Source organism: Uloborus diversus, chromosome 2 (genome assembly GCF_026930045.1).
Source record: "Uloborus diversus isolate 005 chromosome 2, Udiv.v.3.1, whole genome shotgun sequence".
In the NCBI taxonomy this organism is placed as follows: Eukaryota; Metazoa; Arthropoda; class Arachnida; order Araneae; family Uloboridae; genus Uloborus; species Uloborus diversus.
In genome coordinates, this window is record NC_072732.1 from 217,272,171 (window position 1) to 217,297,727 (window position 25,557).

At 35.3% G+C, this 25,557-nt stretch overlaps 1 protein-coding gene across 1 annotated transcript in view; it reads left to right on the forward strand.

Moving 5' to 3' along the window:
• Positions 1-752: 752 nt before the first annotated feature.
• LOC129217684 (UV radiation resistance-associated gene protein-like) overlaps positions 753-25,557 on the forward strand; it is a 51,648-nt gene continuing 26,843 nt past the window's right edge. Inside the window, exons 1-5 of the mRNA XM_054852018.1 lie at positions 753-863; positions 953-987; positions 8,421-8,484; positions 8,882-8,976; positions 10,642-10,728. Coding sequence (XP_054707993.1) covers positions 985-987; positions 8,421-8,484; positions 8,882-8,976; positions 10,642-10,728 — 249 coding nt within the window. The 5' untranslated portion in view covers positions 753-863; positions 953-984. The remainder of the gene's footprint in view (positions 864-952; positions 988-8,420; positions 8,485-8,881; positions 8,977-10,641; positions 10,729-25,557) is intronic.

The following is a 25,557-nucleotide window of genomic DNA, read 5'->3' on the forward strand; positions in this document are numbered from 1 at the left end:
TAGACTTTCTTCAGTTTTAATGTTGCTCGAATTAGTAAGTTGAAATTTGATTATAGTGCAAGGAAAATGTGTATTTTAATACATTTTTTTTTTTAAATAATTCCTGGAAATAACCATTATTAATTTTTAGTATGACCATAACTAAGCGAGTGTGACCATAACTGGTCAAACCAGTGCATTCCAATTTATGTCTAAGAAAATCATTGTTGAAAATTAATAAAAATTTCAGAGCTGTAAAAGTGCAATTTCCGAGTTCTAACTCTGTAAGAATCATGTTTTTCTATGAACTAAAACTGCAACAAAAAATCACAGTTCTACAACAATCCTTTTTTTTTTTTTTTTTTTGAGCAATCAGGATTGCTTATTGTTCTCTTCTCACTTGACTGTTTTTGGCATCCTATGATTTTACTTTCCCCCCACCTCCCTCTGCAGCACTACCATTGACAGGCCCACGATGCTACTCCTCTAGCCAAGAACTTCTCCAGATTGCGTCCATATCCTACACGCATACATACAAACATGCATGCCTGCACACAGAGACACCTACACATACACACACGCCTGCACACAGATACAAACACACACACACTCACACACGCCTGCACACACCCAAAAAAAAAACCTCATGATTGCGAAAAACATAATTTGAATTCAAGATTTTAAAATTCAAATTATTATTATTATTTACCCTTTACCTTTCCCATAACTAGTCAAGTCATTTACCCTATCTTTCTTTTTGTTCTCCTAGCGTCGCTTACGGCACTTGAGGAGTATCTCCGCACGCAACATCATCCTACCCGAAGAAGATCCGGCTCCCGAACCGGATCTGGAGTTCACCCTGCACCGGAATCCAGACTCCCCAGGTGGGTTTGGATCTTTTGTGGTCTTTATTTGTTTTTATAAAAACATGCTCATTTCACTTACTATCTTTTCATTATACATTTTCTTCTAGCTTTCTACACAAGTGAAGTACTTTCAGAAACCATGGTATGTATTACATTTTGATTTTTTATATTTTTAGTACTTATTCCATCAGACTAATGATAAAAAACGCACCAAAAAAGGAAGATGGGAAATTGGAGTCGGTATGAAAATCTTAGCATATTTTTTGAAAACTTAACATTTTCTCAATGGACTAGTGAAAGGATCTCATCTTGCTTGTTGTTTTTATGTACAATTTAATTTTTAACATGTTAGCAATGTTTCACAAATTTTCTTCTTGGTTTGCATCTGCAAGCAAAAATTGTTTGAGAGCTTTTCTTCTTAGCAATTAAAAACCATAAGGTAGAGCAGAAAGAATGCCAGAATGGCATCAAAGAGCTGAGAAAAAATTTATTTAAAAAAAAAAATTCCTAAGAAAATATCTATGTGATTCTTGCATAAGAAATATTATTTTGATCTGTTTAAAGTAAAACATATTAAGTGGATTATCTGAAAAAGGGTGATGTAAATGCCAAAATATTTTAACATTTCGAAAATAGCAAATTTTACTAACGAGCAGAGCAGAAAATGAGGTAGGAAACACGATAATGTATGAAACAAGCAATGTAAAATCAGGGTTCCACTTTATCAAATTAATCATATTTATGACATCTTTCTCTAGTTATTGCTTGTGAAGTTGATTCGCTCAAATCTGAAGAATTTTTCAGATTTGAGATGATTGATCTGTTAGCACGTGTGTATTGTAGAAGCGAGACATTTTTCCTGAAGAACTTCATGCATATAAAAATAGTAAAGTTGTCCTGATAAAACTGCTTTCTGAATCAAGTTTTTTGTATACTTTAATGTGTATTTTATTTCCTTTTACATTTCCACTATTTATTGTTTGTTTGAAATTTTCGTAAATGACTTTTTTATCTGGATTTCATAAAGGTTTGTTTCAGGCCATAGGTGCCCAATGGGGGGCCAGTGGGGGCTCAAGCCCCCCTAAGAAATTAGAACTTCTTTGCTTTTAGTATGTTTTTCTTTGCAAAAATGTAAAAACATTTCTTCTCCAGCCATTAATGAATAAATTATTAAAAATGTCAAATTTTAATAACTTTAACCTGTACTGAAATCGGTTTCCGTAGAGAAAATATCCTGCTAAATCATGGGGATAATATCCGAGTCCCCCTTATCCCTTAAAATTTTGCACATGGATGCTCATGTTTCAGGCATATCCAAACAAAGTCCAACTTCCTAACAAAATTCAGCTTTTGAATGTTTAAAATAATTCTCAAAAGTTATGCATTTATTGGGTATGTTATCGAAAAAGAATGAATGCTTATCATGTGACAACAACATAATCTATGATATAAAAATTAATTCTGTTACAGTTTTTTCAAGATATTTGTTTGCTCTTGTAATGATTGTAGTCAAGAAAACTAGGATTTACTTAAAAGTATTATATTTAACTTAGCGTATGTACAGTTAATTAAAATAAAATAACATTATAAATAAAATTGAAACCGTTCTTGGTTTTATGAAAGTACTGCAACATGCAGTGTAATGGACGAGTGTCCAAATGTGGTTAAGATACATCAGGTTATGAATTTTTTCTTCTCATGGAGCTCAGCCGTTTTATGTCTACAGTCACCTGTGCTGCCCTCTGCGGACAGCGCATTTGCATATTGGCGCAGACATACTCCCACCCTATCAGGAATTGAGTCCTGATAGGGACTTGAGTCCTGATACATAGGAATAGGAGATAGTTTGCAGATCGGTCTCTGGAAGATCCCTTTAGCTGTCTTTACTGTTGCAACGCGGACCAGGTCGTCCGCTCCCGGGTGAACTTCAAGAACCCCAGCCAAGGGCCACAAACCAGGTGATGAGGCTTCTTTCACTAACACAATATCGTTGACTTGAATGTTGGCATGAGGGGTGGTCCACTTTTGACGACTCTGCAGAGATGAGAGGTACTCCTTTGACCACTGCTTCCAGAAGCCTTTGCGGAGATTCTGGATAAGTTCCCACTTTCCTTTGAAGCTATGCTCGTTCAGGTTTGCTGGATCCGGAATTGAACTTATCACATCAACTGTAAGGAAATGCGAAGGAGTCAAAGCATTTATAGAGTCGGTATCATTGACGTCAACACATGTGATTGGACGTGAATTCAGAAGTGCTTCAATTTGAGTAGTTAATGTAGTTAGCTCTTCGAAGGTTAGAGCTGTTTCTCCTATAACTCGTTTGAGGTGAAACTTTACAGATCAAATTCCTGCTTCCCAAATTCCCCCAAAATGAGGGGCAGAAGGAGGAATGAAATGCCATTCAATTGAGAACTGTGTCAAGTAATCAACGACAGGATCCGAGCTAAGAGCGTTGAGCCAGGATTGTTCTATCTCATTCAATTTTCGATGAGCTCCATGAAAATTAGTGGCGTTGTCGCTGTATACGTGGCGAGGGGTGCCACGGCGAGCACGAAAGCGTCGCAAAGCAGCGATGAAAGCTTCTGTTGTCAGATCGCTTACTACTTCGATGTGTACTGCCTTAGTTGACAGGCAAATGAAAAGTGCAATGTAACCTTTCGTAACTTTAGCACCTCGACCTTTACTAAATTTTATAGAAACAGGTCCGGCGTAATCTATTCCAGAATGAAAGAAAGCTCTTTCTAAAGTCACTCGTGGTTTAGGCAGATTGCCCATGAGTTGTGAACTGTTACCAGTTTTGAATCTATGACATTTTATGCATTGATTAACACATTTGTTGATCAATCTTTTTCCTCCTATTATCCAATATGATTGCCTTAATATATGAGATAATAAGGTAGGACCAGCATGCAAATAAGCTACGTGTTTTTCGCGAATTAACAGTTCACTAAATCTGTGTTGTGATGGGATAATGATAGGATGTTTCCTGTTCATGGGTAAGTCGGCGTTCTGTAACCGACCTCCCACCCGTAAGAGACCGTTTCCGTCTATGAATGGGAAAAGTGACCGCAAAGGACTGCGTCTTTTCAGTGGCTTTTGAAGCCAAATGCATTTTTTCTCTTCAGAAAAATGTGTGTCTTGAACCCAGTGAATGAGTTTTTCTTCTGCAGCCCTTGTTTCTGCAGAAGTGAGTGAACCGAGGGTATTGCAAGAAGCAATATTGAATCCGATTCTTTTTTTACAAAGATTAATAAATCTGTAGCAATATGCCAAGATGCGAATAATTTTCGATAATGATGAATATTTTTTGAATAGACGAACGAATAGGTCATTTGTTGAACTAGCATGAAAGTTAAACATTGGATTTGATTTTTCCTCAGCTTTAACTGCGCTAACAACGTATGTAGAATGTAATTCAGCCATAGGCCAATGCATTTGATTTGAATGTAGCCAGTGCGGGCCATGCCACCACAGATCGCAATTTGGTAGACATTTAGGGTCGATACCACGTGAAGCGATGTCTGAAGGGTTCTCTCTGGAGGATACGAAATTCCAGTGAGCTGGGGGTAGAACTTCTATTGTTTCAGAAATTCTATTTGCGACAAAAGTCTTCCACTTACGTGGATGAGAAGATAGCCATGAAAGAACTACCTTTGAATCTGTCCATGCGAAAACGCGAAGATTGAAATTCTTCAACGAGTTGAGAACAGTGAGAAATAATTTTGATAACAAGTGCGCGGCACATAATTCCAGTCTAGGAATGGAGATTTGCTTGAGTGGAGCAACCTTAGTTTTAGCAACCAACAGTGAAACTGTTGTGGACCCATCGACAATTTGACGACAGTAAATCACAGCCGCGTTTGCTAGTGATGACGCGTCTGCAAAACCATGTAATTCAATTTCGCATTCTGAATCAATGGTGACACTTCTAGAAATAGTGATATCATTTATTTCGTTGAATGATGCCTGAAACTTTAACCATTCGGTTTCCATTAACTTCGGAATGGGTGAATCCCAATCCCCCTTGATAAGCCACAACTTTTGATAGAATATTTTGATTGTAACTACACAAGGTGCAAGTAATCCCAAAGGATCGAAAATACGTGCAGACTCCGATAGAATCCGTCTTTTAGTGTAGGGTGGTGAAAGTGATAAATTAACCTTGAATGCAAATGTATCATTTGTTGAATTCCAAAATAAACCTAACACTTTAGAACTAACGTGTGCATCACGATTGATTTCAAAGCTTGTTTCCGAGGAACATTGCTCGGGAAATTCTTCAAGGAATTTGGAAGAATTTGAATTCCATTTCCTTAAGTTAAATCCGTAGGATTGTAAAATTGACGCAATATTTTTGCAAATTGAAATTGCGTCTGAAAAATTACTCGAACCTGACAAAAGATCATCCATATATACGTCTTCTTGTAAAATGCGTGATATTTTAGGATTAGGTGTATCAAGAGCAATTTGTTTGATACATCTGGTAGCTAGGAATGAGGCGGAAGCTAAACCGTACGTTACAGTTTTTAACCTGTACGTTTGTATTTTATCTTTGGCATTGTATCGCCAAACAATTTGTTGATAAGGTTGATCTTCGTCCGATACTAAAATTTGACGGTACATTTTCTCAATGTCCGCAGTGAAAACTATTTTTGGAAATCTGAAGTTTAGCAATATTTCAAAAATATCTCGTTGTAATTTGGGACCCACTCCTAAAATTGAATTTAGCGAAGTTCCGTTTGAAGTTTTACAAGATGCGTCAAAAACTACGCGTAATTTTGTAGTGGTACTAGATGGCTTGAAAACAGCGTGATGAGGCAAAAAACACTGTTCATTTTTTAGAAGAATATCTGAATTCTTTGTTAAAGGCGACATGTGACCTGAATCTTCGTAGTTGAGCATAAATTCTTTATAATGTTTTTCGAATTCCGGATTGAATTTGAATTTTCGTTCCATGGCATAAAGTCGCGAAATAGCCGCGGATTTTGAATCGCCTAACTCGGCTTTCGACTTCGAAAACGGTAACTTCACAACAAAACGTCCATCGAAATTTGTTGAATAATTTTCTTTAAAGTGTGTTTCTACGAATTCTTCTTCCGGTGAAAGAATTTTACTTTTCACTACTGATACTTCTTCCATTTCCCAAAATTTTCTAAGCTCACTATCAACATTTAATTCGTAAATGTGTAAGCTAGTTGATGAATTTGAATTCGACTGATTTTCTGGCAGTCTTCCCGAAACTAAAAAACCAAAAATTGAGTTTTGAGCGATTAAATTACTTTCCAAACAATTTATCTGACCCGGAAGGAAAATAGAGAATAGGTAATCAGCACCAAGAATCATATCCACTTTACTTGGAAGGTAAAAGTTTTCATCGGCTAAATTAATGTTACTTAAATGTGCGAAATGTTCCTTTTGAATTGCTTCAGTTGGAAGTGGGGCCGTCAATTTATCTAGAATTAAAGCATTTACGGGCAGTGGAATATCAGAGTTGAATCTGGAACTTAAATTGACTTCAACACAGCCTTTAGTTAAACCAATTTTAGAACCTGCAAGACCACTGATAGGGAAACGTGCATTTTTTCTTTTTAATCCCAAAGAATTTAAACAGGAGTTGGATAGGAGCGTAGTCATGCTTCCTGAGTCACACAAAATTCTTAAGGTTCTCGATTCCCCGCTAGCATCTTTGACAAAAACACAAGCTGTAGGTAATAACGCAAATGCAGCTCTAACGGCATTCACAGATACGCTTTTTTCGTTTCGTGTTGGGATATCAGTTTGTTGTACACTAGAGTTTATTTGCGGAAAGTTTCGACTTGAACCTTTCGAATGAAATGCATTCGAGAAAACATTTTTTTGCTCATAACTTTCATGCAGAAGTGAATGATGTTTGCGTTTGCAAAAATGACATGAATAAGAAGAATTGCATGATTGAATATCCGAATGCTTGTTAGATAAACAATTAAAGCACAATTTGAATTTATTCATGAATTGCTTGCGTTCTTTTACATTCATTTCTTTAAATTTCGGACATTTTGACAAATAATGAGAAGTGTCCTTACATTTTATACATCTATTAGATGCACTATTTTTATTACTTCTGGATGAATTTCTAATTTCATTGCATTTGGTTGAATTGCATAATTCTAAAGATACACATTTATTATTTAGAAACTCCAAAAACATTTCAAATGTAGGAAATTCTTCCTTAGTTGTATGTTTCGCCCATTCTTCCCGTGTCTTGCTATCCAATTTTTGTAATAAAATATAAATTAGCCAAATATCTCTAGAATCTGCTTTAGAATCTATAGATTTTAGACCTCTGATAACTTCGTCAGAAGTATCAGTGAGATTGCGCAAATTAGCACAATTAGCGTTAACAATATCTGGTTGATCCATGAAGGTTTTAATTAAAGAAGAAATTATTTGTTTCTTATTATCATAGCGAACTAACAGTTTATCCCAAGCTTCAGTATAACCAGTTTCCGATATAGGAATATGCTTGATTATACTTGCTGGTTCAAAACACAAAAGCCCTTTAAGATATTGAAATTTTTGAATGTTTGAAAGCCTATTATTTTTATGCACTAATGAAAGATACAAATCTTTGAATGAAGGCCAGTCTTGATATTGACCAGTAAAAGATTCAATGTTTAACTTGGGTAGCTTAAAATTATTACTTATTGAATTACCTATAGGCATACAATCATTATTTTGAATTTGCACTTGATTTAAATTCACAGACAAATTTTCAAGAGCTTTTAGTAGCTTGACTTTGGTTGCATAATATGTTTCTTCGAACTGTTCTATTTCCGAAAGTTCTTCCGGCCATTTTAGAATCAGCTTTGTTACATTCAATAAATATAGTTTCTAATCTTTCTAGTTTGCTTCTTAAATCAAATTTATCAAATATTTGTCCTTCGACATTAATGAAGTTAGTTATTCTAGTTAGAGCCGCTTTGGCCCGTCCACGAAGCATTTTAACGGCTTTTTCATCAGTGCCGTGTTGCATTTGTGAAGTTTTATCTTCAGCACTATTGCCGGTCATTTTGAATGACGAATGATAACCAAAGTCAAACTATTTGATTGAAAAGATATACTTATCTTTGAATTCTTTAAATGTTGAATCCTCGAGTAGAATCCATATGATCTCGCCTGGTGCCTCCAAATGTTTGCTCTTGTAATGATTGTAGTCAAGAAAACTAGGATTTACTTAAAAGTATTATATTTAACTTAGCGTAAGTACAGTTAATTAAAATAAAATAACATTATAAATAAAATTGAAACCGTTCTTGGTTTTATGAAAGTACTGCAACATGCAGTGTAATGGACGAGTGTCCAAATGTGGTTAAGATACATCAGGTAGGAATTTTTTCTTCTCATGGAGCTCAGCCGTTTTATGTCTACAGTCACCTGTGCTGCCCTCTGCGGACAGCGCATTTGCATATTGGCGCAGACAATATTAATATAAAATTTCAATGTTTTTTCTTTCTTGTTGCTGTGTTATATTGATTGAATTGAAATATTTTACTAACTCTCTAAATATTTTTTTTAATAAAAGAATATTTGTTTCAGAGTCCTTCATGGAAAGATTTCGAAAGCAGCAATTTTCCAGAAAATGTGGACACTGCATCTCCTCGTATCCTTTAAGAAATTCACGAACAGTTTTTAAGTTTATGAATGACATGCAAATTTAAGCCACCAGCTTACACATTTTTCCGCGAAATATTGAACTTCATGGACTTTGCCAATGTTAGGTTTTCAAAGATTTTTGCTGAAAGAACTTGAGCAGCCTTGCTGGAAAGAGTAATTTTAAAAGGGGTTAACAAAACTTTTGCTGTAATTTATAAGTTTGTTTAATAAAATTCAACTCAGCTTTATGGTAAATTGAAGATGAGTTTCAATTTTTATATTGCCTAACGTTACCAGGCATAGCTTATCTTAAAATGATCAAGTTTTTCCAACTTGCACAGTTTATATTCTTGGCTCTGACGATGCTTCATATGTGATTGAAACCTTAACCCCCATCCACATAGACGTCACAGTGAAAGTATGGAGAGCAACCGAGAAAAGGCAACTCCTTATAGAGTGGATGGTGTTCTTCTCTGGCCTGGTGTTCCTAGGCGAGCAGGTGAGAATCATTGAGGGTTTTCTTTTTTCAGCATTTGATATTAATTTTTTGCATTGCTAGTTTGTTCAAAATAGATGTTTGGGCTTGATCTTTTCTCCCAGGACATCTTGTAAGTTCTCGGTTGTTGTTTTTCAAGAAGACATTCAAGGTTCTTTGCCCATTCCGGGCGAGAGTAGTAAATGCAGAGCTGCCAACTGCTATGAAAAAAGTCGTTGTTTCTACAAATTACAGCTTTAAACTAAGATGCTACGAATGCGGGTCCAAAAATTACGATTTTCTGTTTTTTTTCTAAATTTATAATCCCAAGAACGGAAAAAAAAAAAACTGCCATGAAAACTAAACCGGGTGAGTTCAGAAAATCAAACTTCTACACGTGTGCTGACGGTCTCTTCGCAAGCATGTTTTACTTCAAAAAGACATGCCGACCGGGTGAAAAATACAGCTAATAATCGAGAAGTGAGTTTTTAAAATTAGTATTTTATCATCTTAAAACATTCTGTATAAAATTTTTTTATTCCGTATTACTATTTTCAGTATTGTATTTAAAATTTGTTAAGTATCATTGTTTTTTGTTCTTTATACTGTTGCCAATTCATTACTGTTTAAATCTGTGCCCCCCCCCCCCCCCCCCGCGCCACAAAATGCTGCTACGGATTTTGGATTTTCAAAAGTTGGCAGCTCTGAGTAAATGTTGCGTCGCATTTAAAACCACATTGCACTCTTCCATATCCCTACTTTAATATTTTAATATTGCCCTACTTAGAACCTTCTCACTACCTAGCTTAAGGACAGTAACTTACTGCTTAGTCTTTTAATTTCATATATACAGTATTAAATTAGTGATGGGTTAATTTTCTTTGTTCAAGAATGACATGATTGGGAGTGAAATTTGAACTTTATCAATAACAAAGCATCAGTCCTGATTCATTAAACACTCAAAACTTTTAGAATTAATAATGGCATTGGAGAGCCCACTAAAAGGAGGAGAAGTGGAAAAAAGCTCATAAAGAAATGCCACAAGTCTTGAAATGGCACAGAATGTAACAGGCGCTAAAAAAAAAAAAAAAAAAAAAAAAAGTTATGTCATGTTTTCAGTAAGTTTACCGCCCTATAGCCAGGGCTAAGGCAAAAATACATGGAAATACACTGCCAGCTCAGTCATTCCATACGAGGACCAGCAGTTTTGTGCTTATTAGCACTCCTCATCCCGGAATAGGAAGTGACTGAACCAGAGGTGGAAAACCTCTCAAGGAAGCCAAGAATGCAACACAAACTCGTAGCTAATTTAGAAATGTCACTGACCAGACAAGTGACCGAAGCAATGGTTTGGTTCAACTCAAAGCTTGAAGGCAAGGCATAGTATTTTTCATTAAGGCATGGTATATTAGGAGAATTAATTTCAAAAGTGACAATTATGCTCTGTCACCTCTTTTTTTTTTTTTAATAAGAAGCATAAATTAAGCCCCCTTAAAGCGTTTTTTTCCCCTGAAAAAAAAGAAATCATTTTGTCCAAAAAGGTATTTTAAAGCATTAGTTATGAGCTTCTAGGAACAAAATATCACTTTTTGCTTGGGAAATTTATTTAGTGACATATTCCAGTGATATTCAATGTCTTTTTTTTTTTCCCATTATAATCATTCATTTATTTAATATCATTTTCAATAGATTCCAAAAGAGGGAAAGAACTTCAAGCCGAACACCTTGATCTTTGGTATGTCTGAAGGCTACTATGGATGCAATGATTGTTATCAGGTACTTGATGAATTTTCTTTTGGTATAAATTGCGTTTTTAGGTGTTAATTGTTCCTGTGCTTAATAGTAATAGTTGCAATAGTATTTTATTGTAATGTTTCATTCAGTGAATAAATCATCTTCAACATGCTAAACAAATATGAAAAATGGCAAATTGAGTTTTTCAAATTCCATGGTTTGCTGTACTACAAAGGACTACCTTCTGGTTATAAACTACTTTTGAACGATGATTTTACACTTAAAGTTACCATATAAAAATTAAAACATTGAAAATAACTTAATGTATCAAGTGGAGGGGAATACATTGTTTTGGCTTTCCTGAAATGTGCCAATTTTCACATTCGTTAGTTTAGCATGGTGCTGCATGAAATGTTGCCCTATAGTTAGGGGCAAACCTAATCTGGCAGCGTTGTAAAGTTTAGATTAGAAGCTCCGTAGCCGTCACCAGGACCGTCGCCATAGGGGGGGTGAGGGGGGTGTCTCACCCTCCCAGTGATTTCATCCAGTCGGCAAAATCAGTTCATAAGTCGGCATTATTCAGTGTTTCGGAATTTCAAAGCTTTTAATTGACAGAAATTTTAAAAAAAGTTAGCATATTCATACAAAGTTATACATCTAACCTTTTCATACTTTGCGCATGAGAAAATCATGAATGGGATCTCCGTTTACATTCAGTTTTACATTGCTCACACTATGCCGATTGCTTAGTTTGAGACTGCCTAATTTTGCCGAGACAATAAGCGTCCACTCAGAAAAATTCAGCTAGAGTCGGCATTTTTGCTTTTTCAGTTGATTCCGTATTCTAAATCTTTGAGTAAAGTAGCATGTAGCTAGACCATATGCACGTTTTCACCTTTTATTGAAAAAGGAAAAACAAAAAAACATGTATATTTTGTGTACTGACGACTATTCATCTGAAAGCCCCCCTGAAAGACAGAATCAATTCGCCGACTGCTAATTGCACAGTATTCTCCATTTACCGACATTTACTTGATCAAAGTATTATTTTGCCGACACTGTATTCAGGGACACACCGAACTTAAATTCTTGGGGAAAATTTTCAATTTTCCGAAAGATAAAATACGGATATGCAATGCACACAATAATGTCTTAAAATTTGCTGAATGATCAGACAAATTTGGCCCAAATAAGGAATTTTATAGAGGCCACTGGGACCTCCCAATGGGCGCCGCCTTCCTGTACACAGTCGGCAATTTCAGCTACAATCAGCAATTTTTACTTTTAGAGTGAATTCTAAGTTTATTATATCTTTGATAAAAGTTAAATGGAAGTGTGCACATTTTTACATTTTCTCATTTTAACAAACTTACAATGCAAAGCATGAGTTCTAATAAGTGTTTATACTGTAAATTAAAAAAAAAAATTCAATCTTAAAATATTATTTAGAAATATCTGGGAAGCTGTATCACACATGAAGATTACCTGTGAGCAGCCGAGATGTAAGATTCAAATATTTTTTTCAAAATAGTTATTCAATAAACTATGGAAACCCACGGAAAGTCTCAGTTTAAAAACACAACTACATTAATAAACATGATAGCTTTGGATAGTTCACAGTGGACACATTTATAAAATTGTATCATCAATAAAAAATTCACAGCAAAGTGGAGAAATACATAGGGTGCCGAAATGATAAAAAAATTAAAATAGAGAGAAAGATTTTATTACAACACAAAGTTCCATTGGTATGTATTTTAAGTGATTTTGAAACGAACTTCTGAATACACATTCAGCACCATTTTCCTTTTTTCTAGGCTGACGGGCAAAAACCAAAATAGTATTCTACTCGCAGGGGTTATGCCTATTTGTCAACCACACAAGTTTATTGTGTAACTAAAGCAAGACATTTGTCGGCCAATTGTAACACTCAGAAATGCCATCGTGGAGACGACGTGACGTAATCGCGTGTAGGGGTGACATTAGAAACGTCAGACCTTCAGGGGTCTTTTCTGTTAAAAACCTTTCTCTGGAATCTGGAACTAGGAGCTCGAGGGAAAATTAGAGAAGAGTTAGATCAACGGTTGTTGTGTGCTTAGGACGGTCTGTCCGGCCCCTATTGTGTGAACTTTCTGCCTGAAGAAGGAAAAAGAAGGTTATTAGCGTTTTAACAAGTGCATTGAGTTTGTCCGGCTGCGGCTCCAGAGTTTGGCAGAAGACTTGAGTGACTATCCTGCATAATTAGTTTATTCATTATGAATTCCAAAAAAAAAAGACTAGTTAAAGTTTTGAACTTCATTCGCATGTGAATGAACAATAATTCTCAATAGTGGTGAGTAAGGAAAATTCTGAAAAAGCATTTTACTTGAATTTGAGAAAAAAAAACGCTTATTGAAATGCGGCAGAAAAGGTATGATTATTTTAACTAATATTTTCAAAGCATTATTTTAATCTTTCCCCATTTATATAAATATACAGGGTGGTCCCGAATTCATGGTACAAACTTTAATGGTAGGTACAGGACATTGTAACAAGGATTTATTGTATAGGAATGTATAGTGGCAAGTGACGTGGTTAGGCGTAAACAGGGGAAATAACGGCCGAAAGGAAAAACAAAGACTTTATTGAAATCGTTGTTGACAAGTGTCATGTTTACAGTAAGTGTTCAAAATTGCGTCCACCATTAGCGATACATGCTTGACAGCATCGGTGCAGCGATTGGCGTCCACGTTCAAAGATGCCTGGTATTTCACGCACACCTGCAGCAGCTACAGATATGCGAGCGACGAGATCCTCATGTGAGTCAACTGGAGTCTCATAAACATTACTCTTTAGATGTCCCCATAAAAAGTAATCGAGGCTCGAGAAATCGGGAGATCGGGGTGGCCAAGGGACTGGTCCACCACGCCCAATCCATCTAGCACCAAACGTGGCATTCAGGTAATTCCGTACATCAATGCTGAAGTGTGCTGGCGCCCCATCGTGCTGAAACCACATGCGGTTACGAATGGCGATCGGAACATCATGCAGCAGTTGTGGTAACACTTCTTGCAGAAAAATAAGATAGCTTCCGCCACTGAGTCGCGTGGGTAGTAGGTATGGGCCAATCAAAAAGTCGTTCACAATACCAACCCACACATTAATACTGAATGAAACGTTGTTGAAACGCATGTGGACGCGTTGCATGTGGATTATCGGTTGCCCACACATGGGAATTGTGTGCATTAAAGACACCCTCGCGTGAAAATGTCGCTTCATCTGTAAATAGCGCATGACCTACGAAATCCGGCTGCAACGCACATTGCTGCAACACCCACTGGCAGAAGTTCACGTGAAGAGGATAATCTGCCGGATTCAATGCTTGTACTTTCTGAAAATGGAAGGGGTGTAAGCGATTTTCCTTTAACACTCTGCATACAGTCTGATGACTCACACTACGTCACGCGCAACAGTTCTTGTGCTTGACTCGGGTCTATCAGCCACAATGTTCAAGATGCTTTCTTCCAGTCTTGGAGTGCGTACAGCTCTTAATCGACCAGCCTCATGTCTGTTGACGTCGAACGCACCTGTTTCACAAAGTTGACGATGTAACCGTTGAAAAATTCTATGATCCGGCATTCGTCGATTAGGATACTCCGCGCGATACATTCGTAACGCAACTCTGTTGGGGAGAATTTCTAATCTAATAATATCTCCCCAATGTTTCTTTGATACTAGCAGAGTGAGTTCGGAAATAAGAACTTGACAAACTATTTCTAACTTTCATGAAGTTTATTTAAACGATAATGTAAATAGATAAAAACACGCTGTAAATGATAAAAATAAATACTAACAACATAATCTCTTTACATGCTACTTCTGCATGAGATAACTAACAGTGCAACGCAAACTGCATGACTATTGACTAAAAAACTTTGATGAAGTAGACCCATTGGGAAATAAGCTAAGTCCAGCTAATCATTTTAATAAAGGGCGAACGGCACGAACAAGCAAGTTCGCATACCGATCGAGCGACCGCCTACAACAAGAGATGATCGAAGAGAGAGCGAACTAAAGCCGCGAGCAGTTTAAATATCCCCCCGGGTCATTAGCATATCCGAGTCACGTGAACAGACACATCACTGCTATCGTTAAGCACACGTGCCATCAGATTCCTTCTAGACGCTTTCTATGACGTCATCCACAACGGAGTTCCCGCCAAGGGTGAACGAAGGTGAAACAAACATTCGGTCGATTCGACCAATGTGAATGAGTGCTGATAAGATTCTTTTACCCCAGTCATGCAGAATGATTGGTAATACATTATAAGTAAGGAAAAACATTCTTTTACTATTGGTGTTGTGAGGTGATGAGATAGGATTATTTACTGTTGTTATTAACAGGCATTTTTGCCTAACAAGGCCCCCCCCTCTCATCATCTCACAATGAAAACATTCAAAAAAAATTCGACTTCATTTAGACATTAACACAATTTCCACATATTAATAACTATATGAGAAAAACAATGAACAAATTTTTAAATATAAACTTGACTCTATATTACGAACTTCCAATATAGATCTAGAATCTCAAAATTTGAGAAAAACAACAATACACTTTGCTGAAAAAAAAATTCAAAAGTTCAAAGAACAATCATCTTGAAATGTCCTTTTTTTTTCTTTCGTACTCTCTCGTACGTCGTAACTCATAGTACGTTTTCTACGAATTTTCACCAAAAGTTCGAAAACAAATTTTTGATCAAAGTCCTTTATAATTTTTTTCAATCATTTTTCCGATTTTATTTATAACAATGACAGTAGGTTAATCTGAAATATAAAATAAAAACCCACAGTAACTGTTCGAATCAGCATATAAAATATCACAGTCTAGAAAATATAGTATAAGGCATATATTGAGAAATGTTTATAACGAAATGTAAATAAGCTCTTTTACTAACTATCCATTTCTCACTAAATCATTTCATTTACAAATAGATCACTAAAAATCTTCATCAAAAAAATGCTCCCCTTCTATACTTAAAGACTGTCTGATAATTTTAACTGATTAAAATTTCATTTTTACTAATTCAATTTTTTTTTTTTTTTTTTTTAATAACATTTTTGCACCATAATATATTAAATGAAGGAAAATTACAAATTCTAACGGGAACTAGTGGTGTTTCCAATATTCCAAAATAGGGTCTTACAAAATGAAAAACAAATACACCCGCGATAGACCTTCATGCAACACAGGGTTCGTACGGGTCATGGAAATCCTGGAAAGTCATGGAAAAAAATTTAGTGAATTTCAGACCTGGAAAAGTCATGGAAAAATGGCCTGGGCAAAGAGAAAGTAACAGTTGCTAAAAGAGTATCAGAAATATTGAATGATTTAACAGTCTTACATATTAAAACTGGAAAATTGAACGATCCCAAAAACAATTCTGAATTTTGAAATCTGGTTACATCCATTGTAGCAGCCCGCTCGTCTTTTTTTTTTGCAATGTCATTTTACTGCTTGGACATCACTCATTTTGCATTTACCATTATTTTCAAGACTTTTTATATTCTGTAGTACCGAACTTGCACATTTTTTATTTTGCCACGCCCACTTAAAAAAATGCAATTCAATTGCATCCCAGTTTGTTTTCATCACTCGTAAAAACTTTATTACTAAATTTATTAGAGTTTATCTCAATTTGTTGAAACTTTTAGAAAATGAAAATCTTTAGTCAGGTGATAAAACACAGAAATAGGGGAATTCTAATACTCTAAAACAGCCCAACATACGGCCCACAGAACTCCATATGCGACCCACTGCTATGTTCAATGTCAGGAATCAAACCCTATGTTCAGGAATTTCTGAACCTACTAATTTATATGCATTTAAAAATGCAAATAAGTAAAAAAGAACATTTGAATCAGAAGATTTACTCTCTACTGAATGTTTTTCCTTTTTTAAATATAAATATCTGGTTTAGAAACATGAATTTACTAAAGAATGGCTTTTCTTTAATGAACCAAAATACTGTCAAGCTATGTGTATGCTTAAATGCAATGCTGGTGCTATTAGGCAACCTTTGAAGCAAATGTATTGAAACTTAGTAATGACTCATTCAACCTCTGTCCCATTCATTATCATTCAACCTGTTTATAAAGATTATTAGACATTTAAGCACCGTTATATTTCATTCACTGTAGTTTTACTAACTTTACTAAAAGTCATATGATGAAGACAAATAAGAATAGTTTAGTTTTTAGGTGTACACTGATATTTTTTCGATCATCAGTAAGTGCTTTGATGAGGTAGAAGCATTCACGTAGAAGTTTCGCTAATGCTCATTTTCAAAAAATTTCCCAGTTTGAAATTAAATAGTACTATTCTCTTCACGTAAAAAGGTCATGAAATTTTTTTATGAAGTCATGAAAAAGTCTTGGAAAAGTCATGGAATTTTTTCATCCGAATGAAGTATGAACCCTGTGCAACAATAAACTCACTCTATCCTAACTCCCGGGAAGACTCTGACAATTACATTTTCACTTTTAACGAGACGTAACAAAAAGCTGTTCGCAACCCGGTTGATAGGGAGAAAAAGCCACCAAAACATTCAGGTGGACAATTAAATTGTTAGAATTTGCAAAAACATTTCACAAAACATGATGCAAAGAAAAATTTAAAGTACATTAAACAATTTTCAAAAATATCTAAAAAATGTATCTAAATTATTATTATATTTGTACAAAAAAAATTTTCAATAAATCTTTGAATTTCTAATCGGGTGAGAGGTTTCGTGAATATGTCCGACAGGTTATCTTTGCTTTTGACATATCTCACGTTAAAAAATATTTTTATGAACTAAATCCCGAATGAAAAACAATTTGATATCAATGTGTTTACTACGATGATTTTCGATAGGCGATTTAACAAAATCTAACGTAGCCTGATTATCCACATACAAAATAGATTTAATTTTACAACTTTTAACAATTTTTATTTTGATGCATTCGTCAATTATACGATCAAACCACATGAGCTCTTTTGCACATTCTGTCATGGCAATAAATTCAGCTTCCATCGTTGAAAGGCTAACGCTTCGTTCTTTGAACGTGCGCCATTCAATTGGAGCTTTATCAAGTAAAACAAGTTGACCGCCTAATGAGGTTCTGTCATCTTTATTTGTGGCGAAATCAGCATCAGAAAAAGTTATAAGTTGAACATTTTCACATTTTAAGTTTAATTTTAAATCTTTAGTATGGTAAACATATCCTAGTAATTTCAACAATCCATCCCAGTGTACAATTCCTGGGTTACTTTGAAATTGGCTGAAAATGTTAACAGCATATGATATATCAGGACGTGTTCTACTAGAAATAAATGATAAACACCCTAATAAACTCTTGTATGGATATTTTGACATTTCGTCAATCTCAGCTGGAGTAGTAGGACAATTTAACTTTGAATAAACACATCCTTTACTAATAGGTAAAGAAGAAATAGGAATTTTAAATTTACTAAATCTTTCATAAACTACATGAATGTATTCAGTTTGATGTAAATTTAAGCCATTTCCTTCATTTTCAAATTCTACACCTAGTAGCTTTTTAGTTTTACCTAAAATTTTAATTTCAACATGTTTTTGAAGTAAATTCAAAGCATCTTTAATATCCCTGTCCTTCTTACTGAATAACACAATGTCATCCACATATAAGAGTAAAATCACATTATCAGTATAATAAACACAATTACATGATAAAAATTTATGAAAACCAATTTTAAGCAATATATTTTCAATTTCATAAAACCACAGACGACCGCTTTGGTGCAGGCCGTATATAGCTTTATTCAATTTGCACACATAATTTTCTTTTCCCTTTTCAATAAAACCTGGGGGTTGCTTCATATATATTATTTCATCAATAGGAGCATATAGGTACGCACTTTTAACGTCACATTGGATATGTAGCCAATTTTCTCTTGATACCAACAAAGAAAAGAAAAAGCGAATGGTACTAAAGCAGACTACTGGGCAGAAGGTTAGATCAAAATCTAGTCCCCTCACTTGATTAGTCCCCTGAGCGACTAGTCTACTTTTATAAACTTCACCATTTTCCCCTTTCTTTAAATTATAAACCCATCTACATCCGATAGGATTAACATTTTCCGGTAATTTGACTAAATTCCAAACATTTCTTTTACGCATAGTGCCTATTTCAATTTCCATTGATTTTTGCCATTCCCCCCTTTCATTAGATTTTAATGACTGTTTATATGTTCTAGGGATTTTAATTTCTGTGTCTAGTCAGGAAACATGAGTTAAAATTTTAGATTGATTTGAAACTTCACCCTGAAAATCATCATTGCCTTTAAAATTAAATAATTCCGGATCATACGCTATGTTTTCACGAAGACAATATTTTTGAACATCATTCAACGATCTTAATCTTTTGCTATTCCCCTTTTCAAAATAATATACGTCGTTTCTTGAACCATCAGGTCTGGGGACAAATTTCCGAATCCACCTAGCTTCCCGCATTGGTTTGCGACTAGAATCATCCCCCTCACTGTCTGAACTTTCCGCCCCCCCTTCAGAGCTACTTTCAACATCTAATTCTCTGAAGCGATTCGAATCTTCGCTTTCTTCCGAAGAATTCTTATCTTCTGCCTGAGGCGAAAGAGGCCAGAAAAGGGTATTTTCTTTTCTGCGCGATTCCTGCTCGGAAGTAAATTCGTCCTTGAAAAAGGAATTCTCTTTGAAAGATACGTTGATTGTTTCAATGACTTTATCTTTGTCTGGAAGATAAACGCGAAATCCTTTACGATTGAACGCGTATCCGATTAAAACGCCTTTTTCGGCTTTTAGGTCTAGTTTCTTTCTTAATTGTCGTGGGATACCGGCAAAACAAGTAGTTCCGAATGCTTTTAAATGTCTTACAGACGGTTTTCTTCCCCCGTAAAGTTCAAAAGGAGTCTTTTCTTGACTTGAATGACAAATCCTATTCCATGTGTATACAAAATATAACATCGCGTCCGGCCAAAAACTGTTTGGCAAACCACTTTCTTTTAACAAAACGCGTGCACTATTTGTTACTGTGCGGTTAAAATTTTCAATTAATCCATTTTGCTCTGGTGTGTACACATTTGTGAGTTCATGATGTATACCCATATTCTGACAAAACCCGTCTAGTTCCTGATTTACAAATTCCGTCCTGTTATCAGATCTGATACTGACAACCTTTTTGCCGATAAATCTTTCGGCTCTCAGAATATGTTGTTTTACAATTCCCGGAACCTGACTTTTTGACTTAATAGGATACAATGAACACCTTTTAGAATAGTCATCAATAATAGAAAGAAAATAATTTTCTCCGTTTCTACCCTCTACTTCACATTTTCCCCAAACATCCATATGCAATAATTGCAATGGCTGGGTACTTCTTACTCTATCAATTGACTTGAAACTAACACGCTTAAATTTTCCTAATTTACAAACATCACAGTTTAATTTAACATGTTTAAACTTAGGTAGGCCACGAACAGCTGAAAGATTACTAGTTTTACGAATACTTTCAGTGTTGACGTGTCCACAGCGTTTATGCCAAGTTTCAATGTCGCTTTGACAGCATTCTACAGAAGGTTCTTTATTTACATGACTAGAACTAGGAGAATTTTTAAACTTTTTACAATTAACATTATAAACTCCATTATTGAGTTCAGCTTTAAAAATTAATCCCTGTTTGTCGGATACCTCCACGAAACCTCTCCCACCTTTAAATTTTGCACCACCCTGGTCAAACTTGGTGCCAGACAAAATATTTCGTCTCAAACGGGAAGAATACATTACATCTTTGAGAATTACAGTTCTTTTACCGAACTTAACTTTGATTTCCCCTTTTCCCTCAATCGGGAAAGTTTGCTTTTTCACGGCAACAGCCATGTTTACATCATTTAGGGGTTCAAATGTCCTAAACCAGTTCTTATTTGAGCAACAGTGATTTGATGCGGCAGTGTCAAAAATAAATGTATTCCCTTTATCTTGGGTCTGACTCAGATTTGCCTCTGACAAGAAATACAAAGGATACTCACATCTATTATTTGAAGGTGATCGGCGACGCTCCTGGAACTTCCTTCTAGAACTCCATCGGCGATTTCTACTCCTTGGGCCCGTACCTTCTTCCCTCCATTCTTTCCGGGATTGGTGTTGGTTTCCCCTTTTATTTCTTTCTTGTGAAGTCATTCTTTGACGGTCTTCATTTTTGACATAAGGGCATCTGCTCCTTATATGTCCTTCTTCATGACACTTGTAACATCGAATTTTAGATTTAACTTGGAAAACCTGCATCTCATTTGTCTTCTCTTCTTTCATTTCTTGACGGTTTTCTTCAATAATTAGATCAACCAGGATTTTCTCGAATGTAAAATCTTCATCTTTCCTCATCAAAATCTGTTGAATTAGATGATCATACGTTTCTGGTAAACTTTGCAGTAATTTAAAAGAAATACAGTCCTCCGGGAAATTCGGATAAGCAACTTTGATTTTGTCGAAAATTCTCTGCAGACGCGCCGCAAATAAATTCATCTTTTCTCCATTCTCTTTCTTGCACTGATTCAGCTCAATGAAGAGTTGCATACTTATACATCTATTCTCCGGAAAAAAATGTAATTTTAGCTTCTTCCAAGATTCGCATGGATCTTCTATAGTTTCAACTATTTTTCTTAGATTTTGTTCAATATTCAAGAAGATTAGTGAGACTGCAGTTCGCTTCCTCACAATAAATTCTTTCACATCCTTTTCTGTTACATTCGTCTTCTCATTAATGACTGGTTCTTTCTCTTTTCCGTTAGTAATGTCCCATACATTCCGTTCCATGAGAAGGAACTTCATATTCGTCGACCATTCGAGGTAATTCTTGTTGTTGAGCTTTTCAATCTGAATCGCGAAATTTGCCATTTTCTTTTTTTTTTCAAACTTTAGTATTCTTGAATTTTGGTAAAATCTTTTAAGTCTCTTCTATCTTGGTCGCCCCCCCCCCCCATCTCAACATTCCAATAACTTCATCTTCAGATGGGTCATCGAATTTGCAGCTTCCAAAAAAAATTTTCAAAATTTCTGAAAAATATCGAAATGTACATCATCCAACGGTACATGTACTTTTGGCAGCAGTACAACCCCGCCTTTTTACAGATGCATGTACACTCTTTATCATTTCCTAGTCTTATCCAAAAATATTTTCACTAGGTCCTGCACAGGAAAGGGACTGGGCCCATAACCCGTGTTGGGGAGAATTTCTAATCTAATAATATCTCCCCAATGTTTCTTTGATACTAGCAGAGTGAGTTCGGAAATAAGAACTTGACAAACTATTTCTAACTTTCATGAAGTTTATTTAAACGATAATGTAAATAGATAAAAACACGCTGTAAATGATAAAAATAAATACTAACAACATAATCTCTTTACATGCTACTTCTGCATGAGATAACTAACAGTGCAACGCAAACTGCATGACTATTGACTAAAAAACTTTGATGAAGTAGACCCATTGGGAAATAAGCTAAGTCCAGCTAATCATTTTAATAAAGGGCGAACGGCACGAACAAGCAAGTTCGCATACCGATCGAGCGACCGCCTACAACAAGAGATGATCGAAGAGAGAGCGAACTAAAGCCGCGAGCAGTTTAAATATCCCCCCGGGTCATTAGCATATCCGAGTCACGTGAACAGACACATCACTGCTATCGTTAAGCACACGTGCCATCAGATTCCTTCTAAACGCTTTCTATGACGTCATCCACAACGGAGTTCCCGCCAAGGGTGAACGAAGGTGAAACAAACATTCGGTCGATTCGACCAATGTGAATGAGTGCTGATAAGATTCTTTTACCCCAGTCATGCAGAATGATTGGTAATACATTATAAGTAAGGAAAAACATTCTTTTACTATTGGTGTTGTGAGGTGATGAGATAGGATTATTTACTGTTGTTATTAACAGGCATTTATGCCTAACAAACTCTGGCGTTACCATTTGCACAACCGTACATGTAATGCATGTCTGCTTTTTCTGCATACGTAAAGTCACCCATCGTCTACGGCAGCACAATTGTGAATGGCGCTTTTCCCTACTGCTATGCATCATGTTCAACGGCGGCTAGAGATCTACTGCCCTCTACCGGCAGTGATACTAACCCATCACTCCATTTCTCTTTCCTTTTATTTCCCCTGTTTACGCCTTACCGCGTCACTTGCGACTATACATTCCTATACAATAAATCCTTGTTACAATGTCCTGTACCTACCATTAAAGTTTGTACCATGAATTCGGGACTACCCTGTATATATATATATATATATCTTCCGTTAAATATTGAAAAATAAGAGTTCTAAGTAAGTTGTTGGGATGAAAAAATCGGTGTGAAAAGTTTCAAAAAAGAAAAGAAAAAAAAGGGGGAGGGGGGACTAATGATTTTTTTTTTTTTTTTTGCTGTAAAATTTCAGATGAAAAGGCAATCTTAAAATATTATTTAGGAACATTCAAACATGTACATCATTAAAATTACCATTTACCAAACCAAAGAGATCTGAAATACGTTTCAAACATTTTTTTAACCAATAGAGAAAAAGAATAGCCAGAGAAGTTATAGAATTACATAACAAGTTTCAATTTAAAAAAAAAGGTTAGTAAATAAACATGATAGCTTCCTAGGGCACACCCGTACAAAAATAAAGAAAATATGTTTCAAATAGAGGAAAAGATTCAAAATCTTGTCTAGAAAAGTCACACCAGTAACTCTAATGAGTGTTTAAAAAATGAGTTATGAAAAATTAACATAAAATGGAAGTTATTAAGAGATTCAGGATTCCTGATATTTAAATAAAGTAAAAAAAGTTATCTTATTAGGTGTCACTATAAAATACCACCTGTATTCAAAATGTTAAACGTTTAACCCTACCTCAATTTAAAATATAAAAGCTTTAAATTACCTTAGTCTGTAAGTTCAAAATGTTAACGGATTGTTTTAAGGTTGCATAATTTTGTACTTTAAACAATTAAAAACATTACAGTGAAAATTGAAAATTTCGTTGTTGAAAAACTAAAACAGCTAAAAAGTTTTTTAAAAAGAAAATCTGGAGGAAGACCTCCAACCTTTTTTTCTTCTAATAAATAAAATGATTTAGGGAAGTAGCTTAGGAGGGAGGGACGGAGGAATCGCAGAACCTAACCATTTCCTTTTATCTTATGGTAATGAAATGTAGTCTAAGTTGCGTTTTTAGAAACTTGCTGCAGGAGGGCCCTATGACATCAACGAAGATCGTCTGAAACTTCTTTTTTTGGCATTCAATTTCAGAAAGTTGTCGAGAAAGATAGCCTCTGAACCTCGTTTACCATAAATGGCCTAAAATGGAACTTTCAAGACCTCAATTTTCAAAAAAATTTTGAGCGAAATCACTTTGCATAACCTTCTCCTAACATCACCAATAGCCGTTTAACGTTTAAAACTATATGTTTAGAACTACAATTCAAAAAATGCTTGGGAAAACACTCCGATCCTCCTTTCTTAAATCCTGTGGTGTAGCAAAGATAATGTTTCGGAGGTGATTAATTTTAGATTCTTACCTAAAATTAATTAAAACTTAAGACCCGAAAACCGCATTTTTGAAAACATTACGGAACTGCTTGGGAATCGGAAGCTCGCCCCCGAAAATCTTCCGAAATTAAAAGCTGAAAAACAAGGTTTTAGGCTCTCTTTGCTCTCCAAGAAGGGTTATGCCCTTGGGCCCCTCTCCCTGGGCACTGGGTCCCTCCCCTGGCTACGCCGCTACCCATATCCATCAAAGTTGTCTAGAGATTTTTTTTTCGTTTTTCAAGACTTACGTTTTAAAATTTTTCCGGGGGGCAGCCCCCGAACATCATCGCAGATCGCGTAAAAATACATTTTTCTGTTGGGACTCGCGTACTACCGTGGATGAAATACCCGAAGTTCGAGGAACTAAAACAGGTTGTTGCAAGCCAGACAGAAATTGTGGTGTGATCTGCTCGGGAGAAAAATGGAATTGAAAAACACGTATAACAGTCAAAAACAATTTTATACAAATGTTTATCAGGCAAAAAATAGCCAAAACTATTATATCTGTTATTAAAAAATAGTTGTCCTCAATCCAATGGATTAAAAATTCTGATACTAATAGCAACAGCCGAAAAATAGCTAAACCTTATAATGCTATTAAAAGTACACAGCAAAACATCAATTGGAAAAATTCTTATATTCATTTAAAATTCATGAAACAATTTTACTTTTCACTATTTAGGGTTCAGAAACAATTCCAATCTCAAATAGAAACAAATCCAAACCCTCAGAAACATAGTTAAAAAAAAAATTCTGACTTATTTTGGAAAACACTTTAAATTCTTAATTTAAACCACAGAAACAAATTTTAATGTCAATGTATTAATTAGATTTTTATTTTCAGAAACAACTTTTAGTTTCCAATTGGAAGACCTCAAATGTAACATAGCCATAACTCATATTCTTTGAATACAGGCTTCATGCCAACAAATTTTATTTATATCCATGTCTTCCCCGTGTCTACAAAACAAATCACCAATTGGGGGCATTACTTGTTTTGAGACAAATTTCATTTTTCACATTGCCGAAAAATAGCCCAATAATATGCTATTAAAATCACTCGGCCAAAATCTAATTAATTAAAATTCCAAATTAATGTAAGTCTAATAAAAAACATTTTCATACAATTTTTTTTTAAAATTCCCCCCTAACTCGACGGCGAATGCACCAACAGATTCATTATTTTTATATTATTCAAACAAAGTTATATCATGCATAACAGCTACTTTGGCCAAAACAAATGGGGGTTCTCAAACTTTATTTTTAAA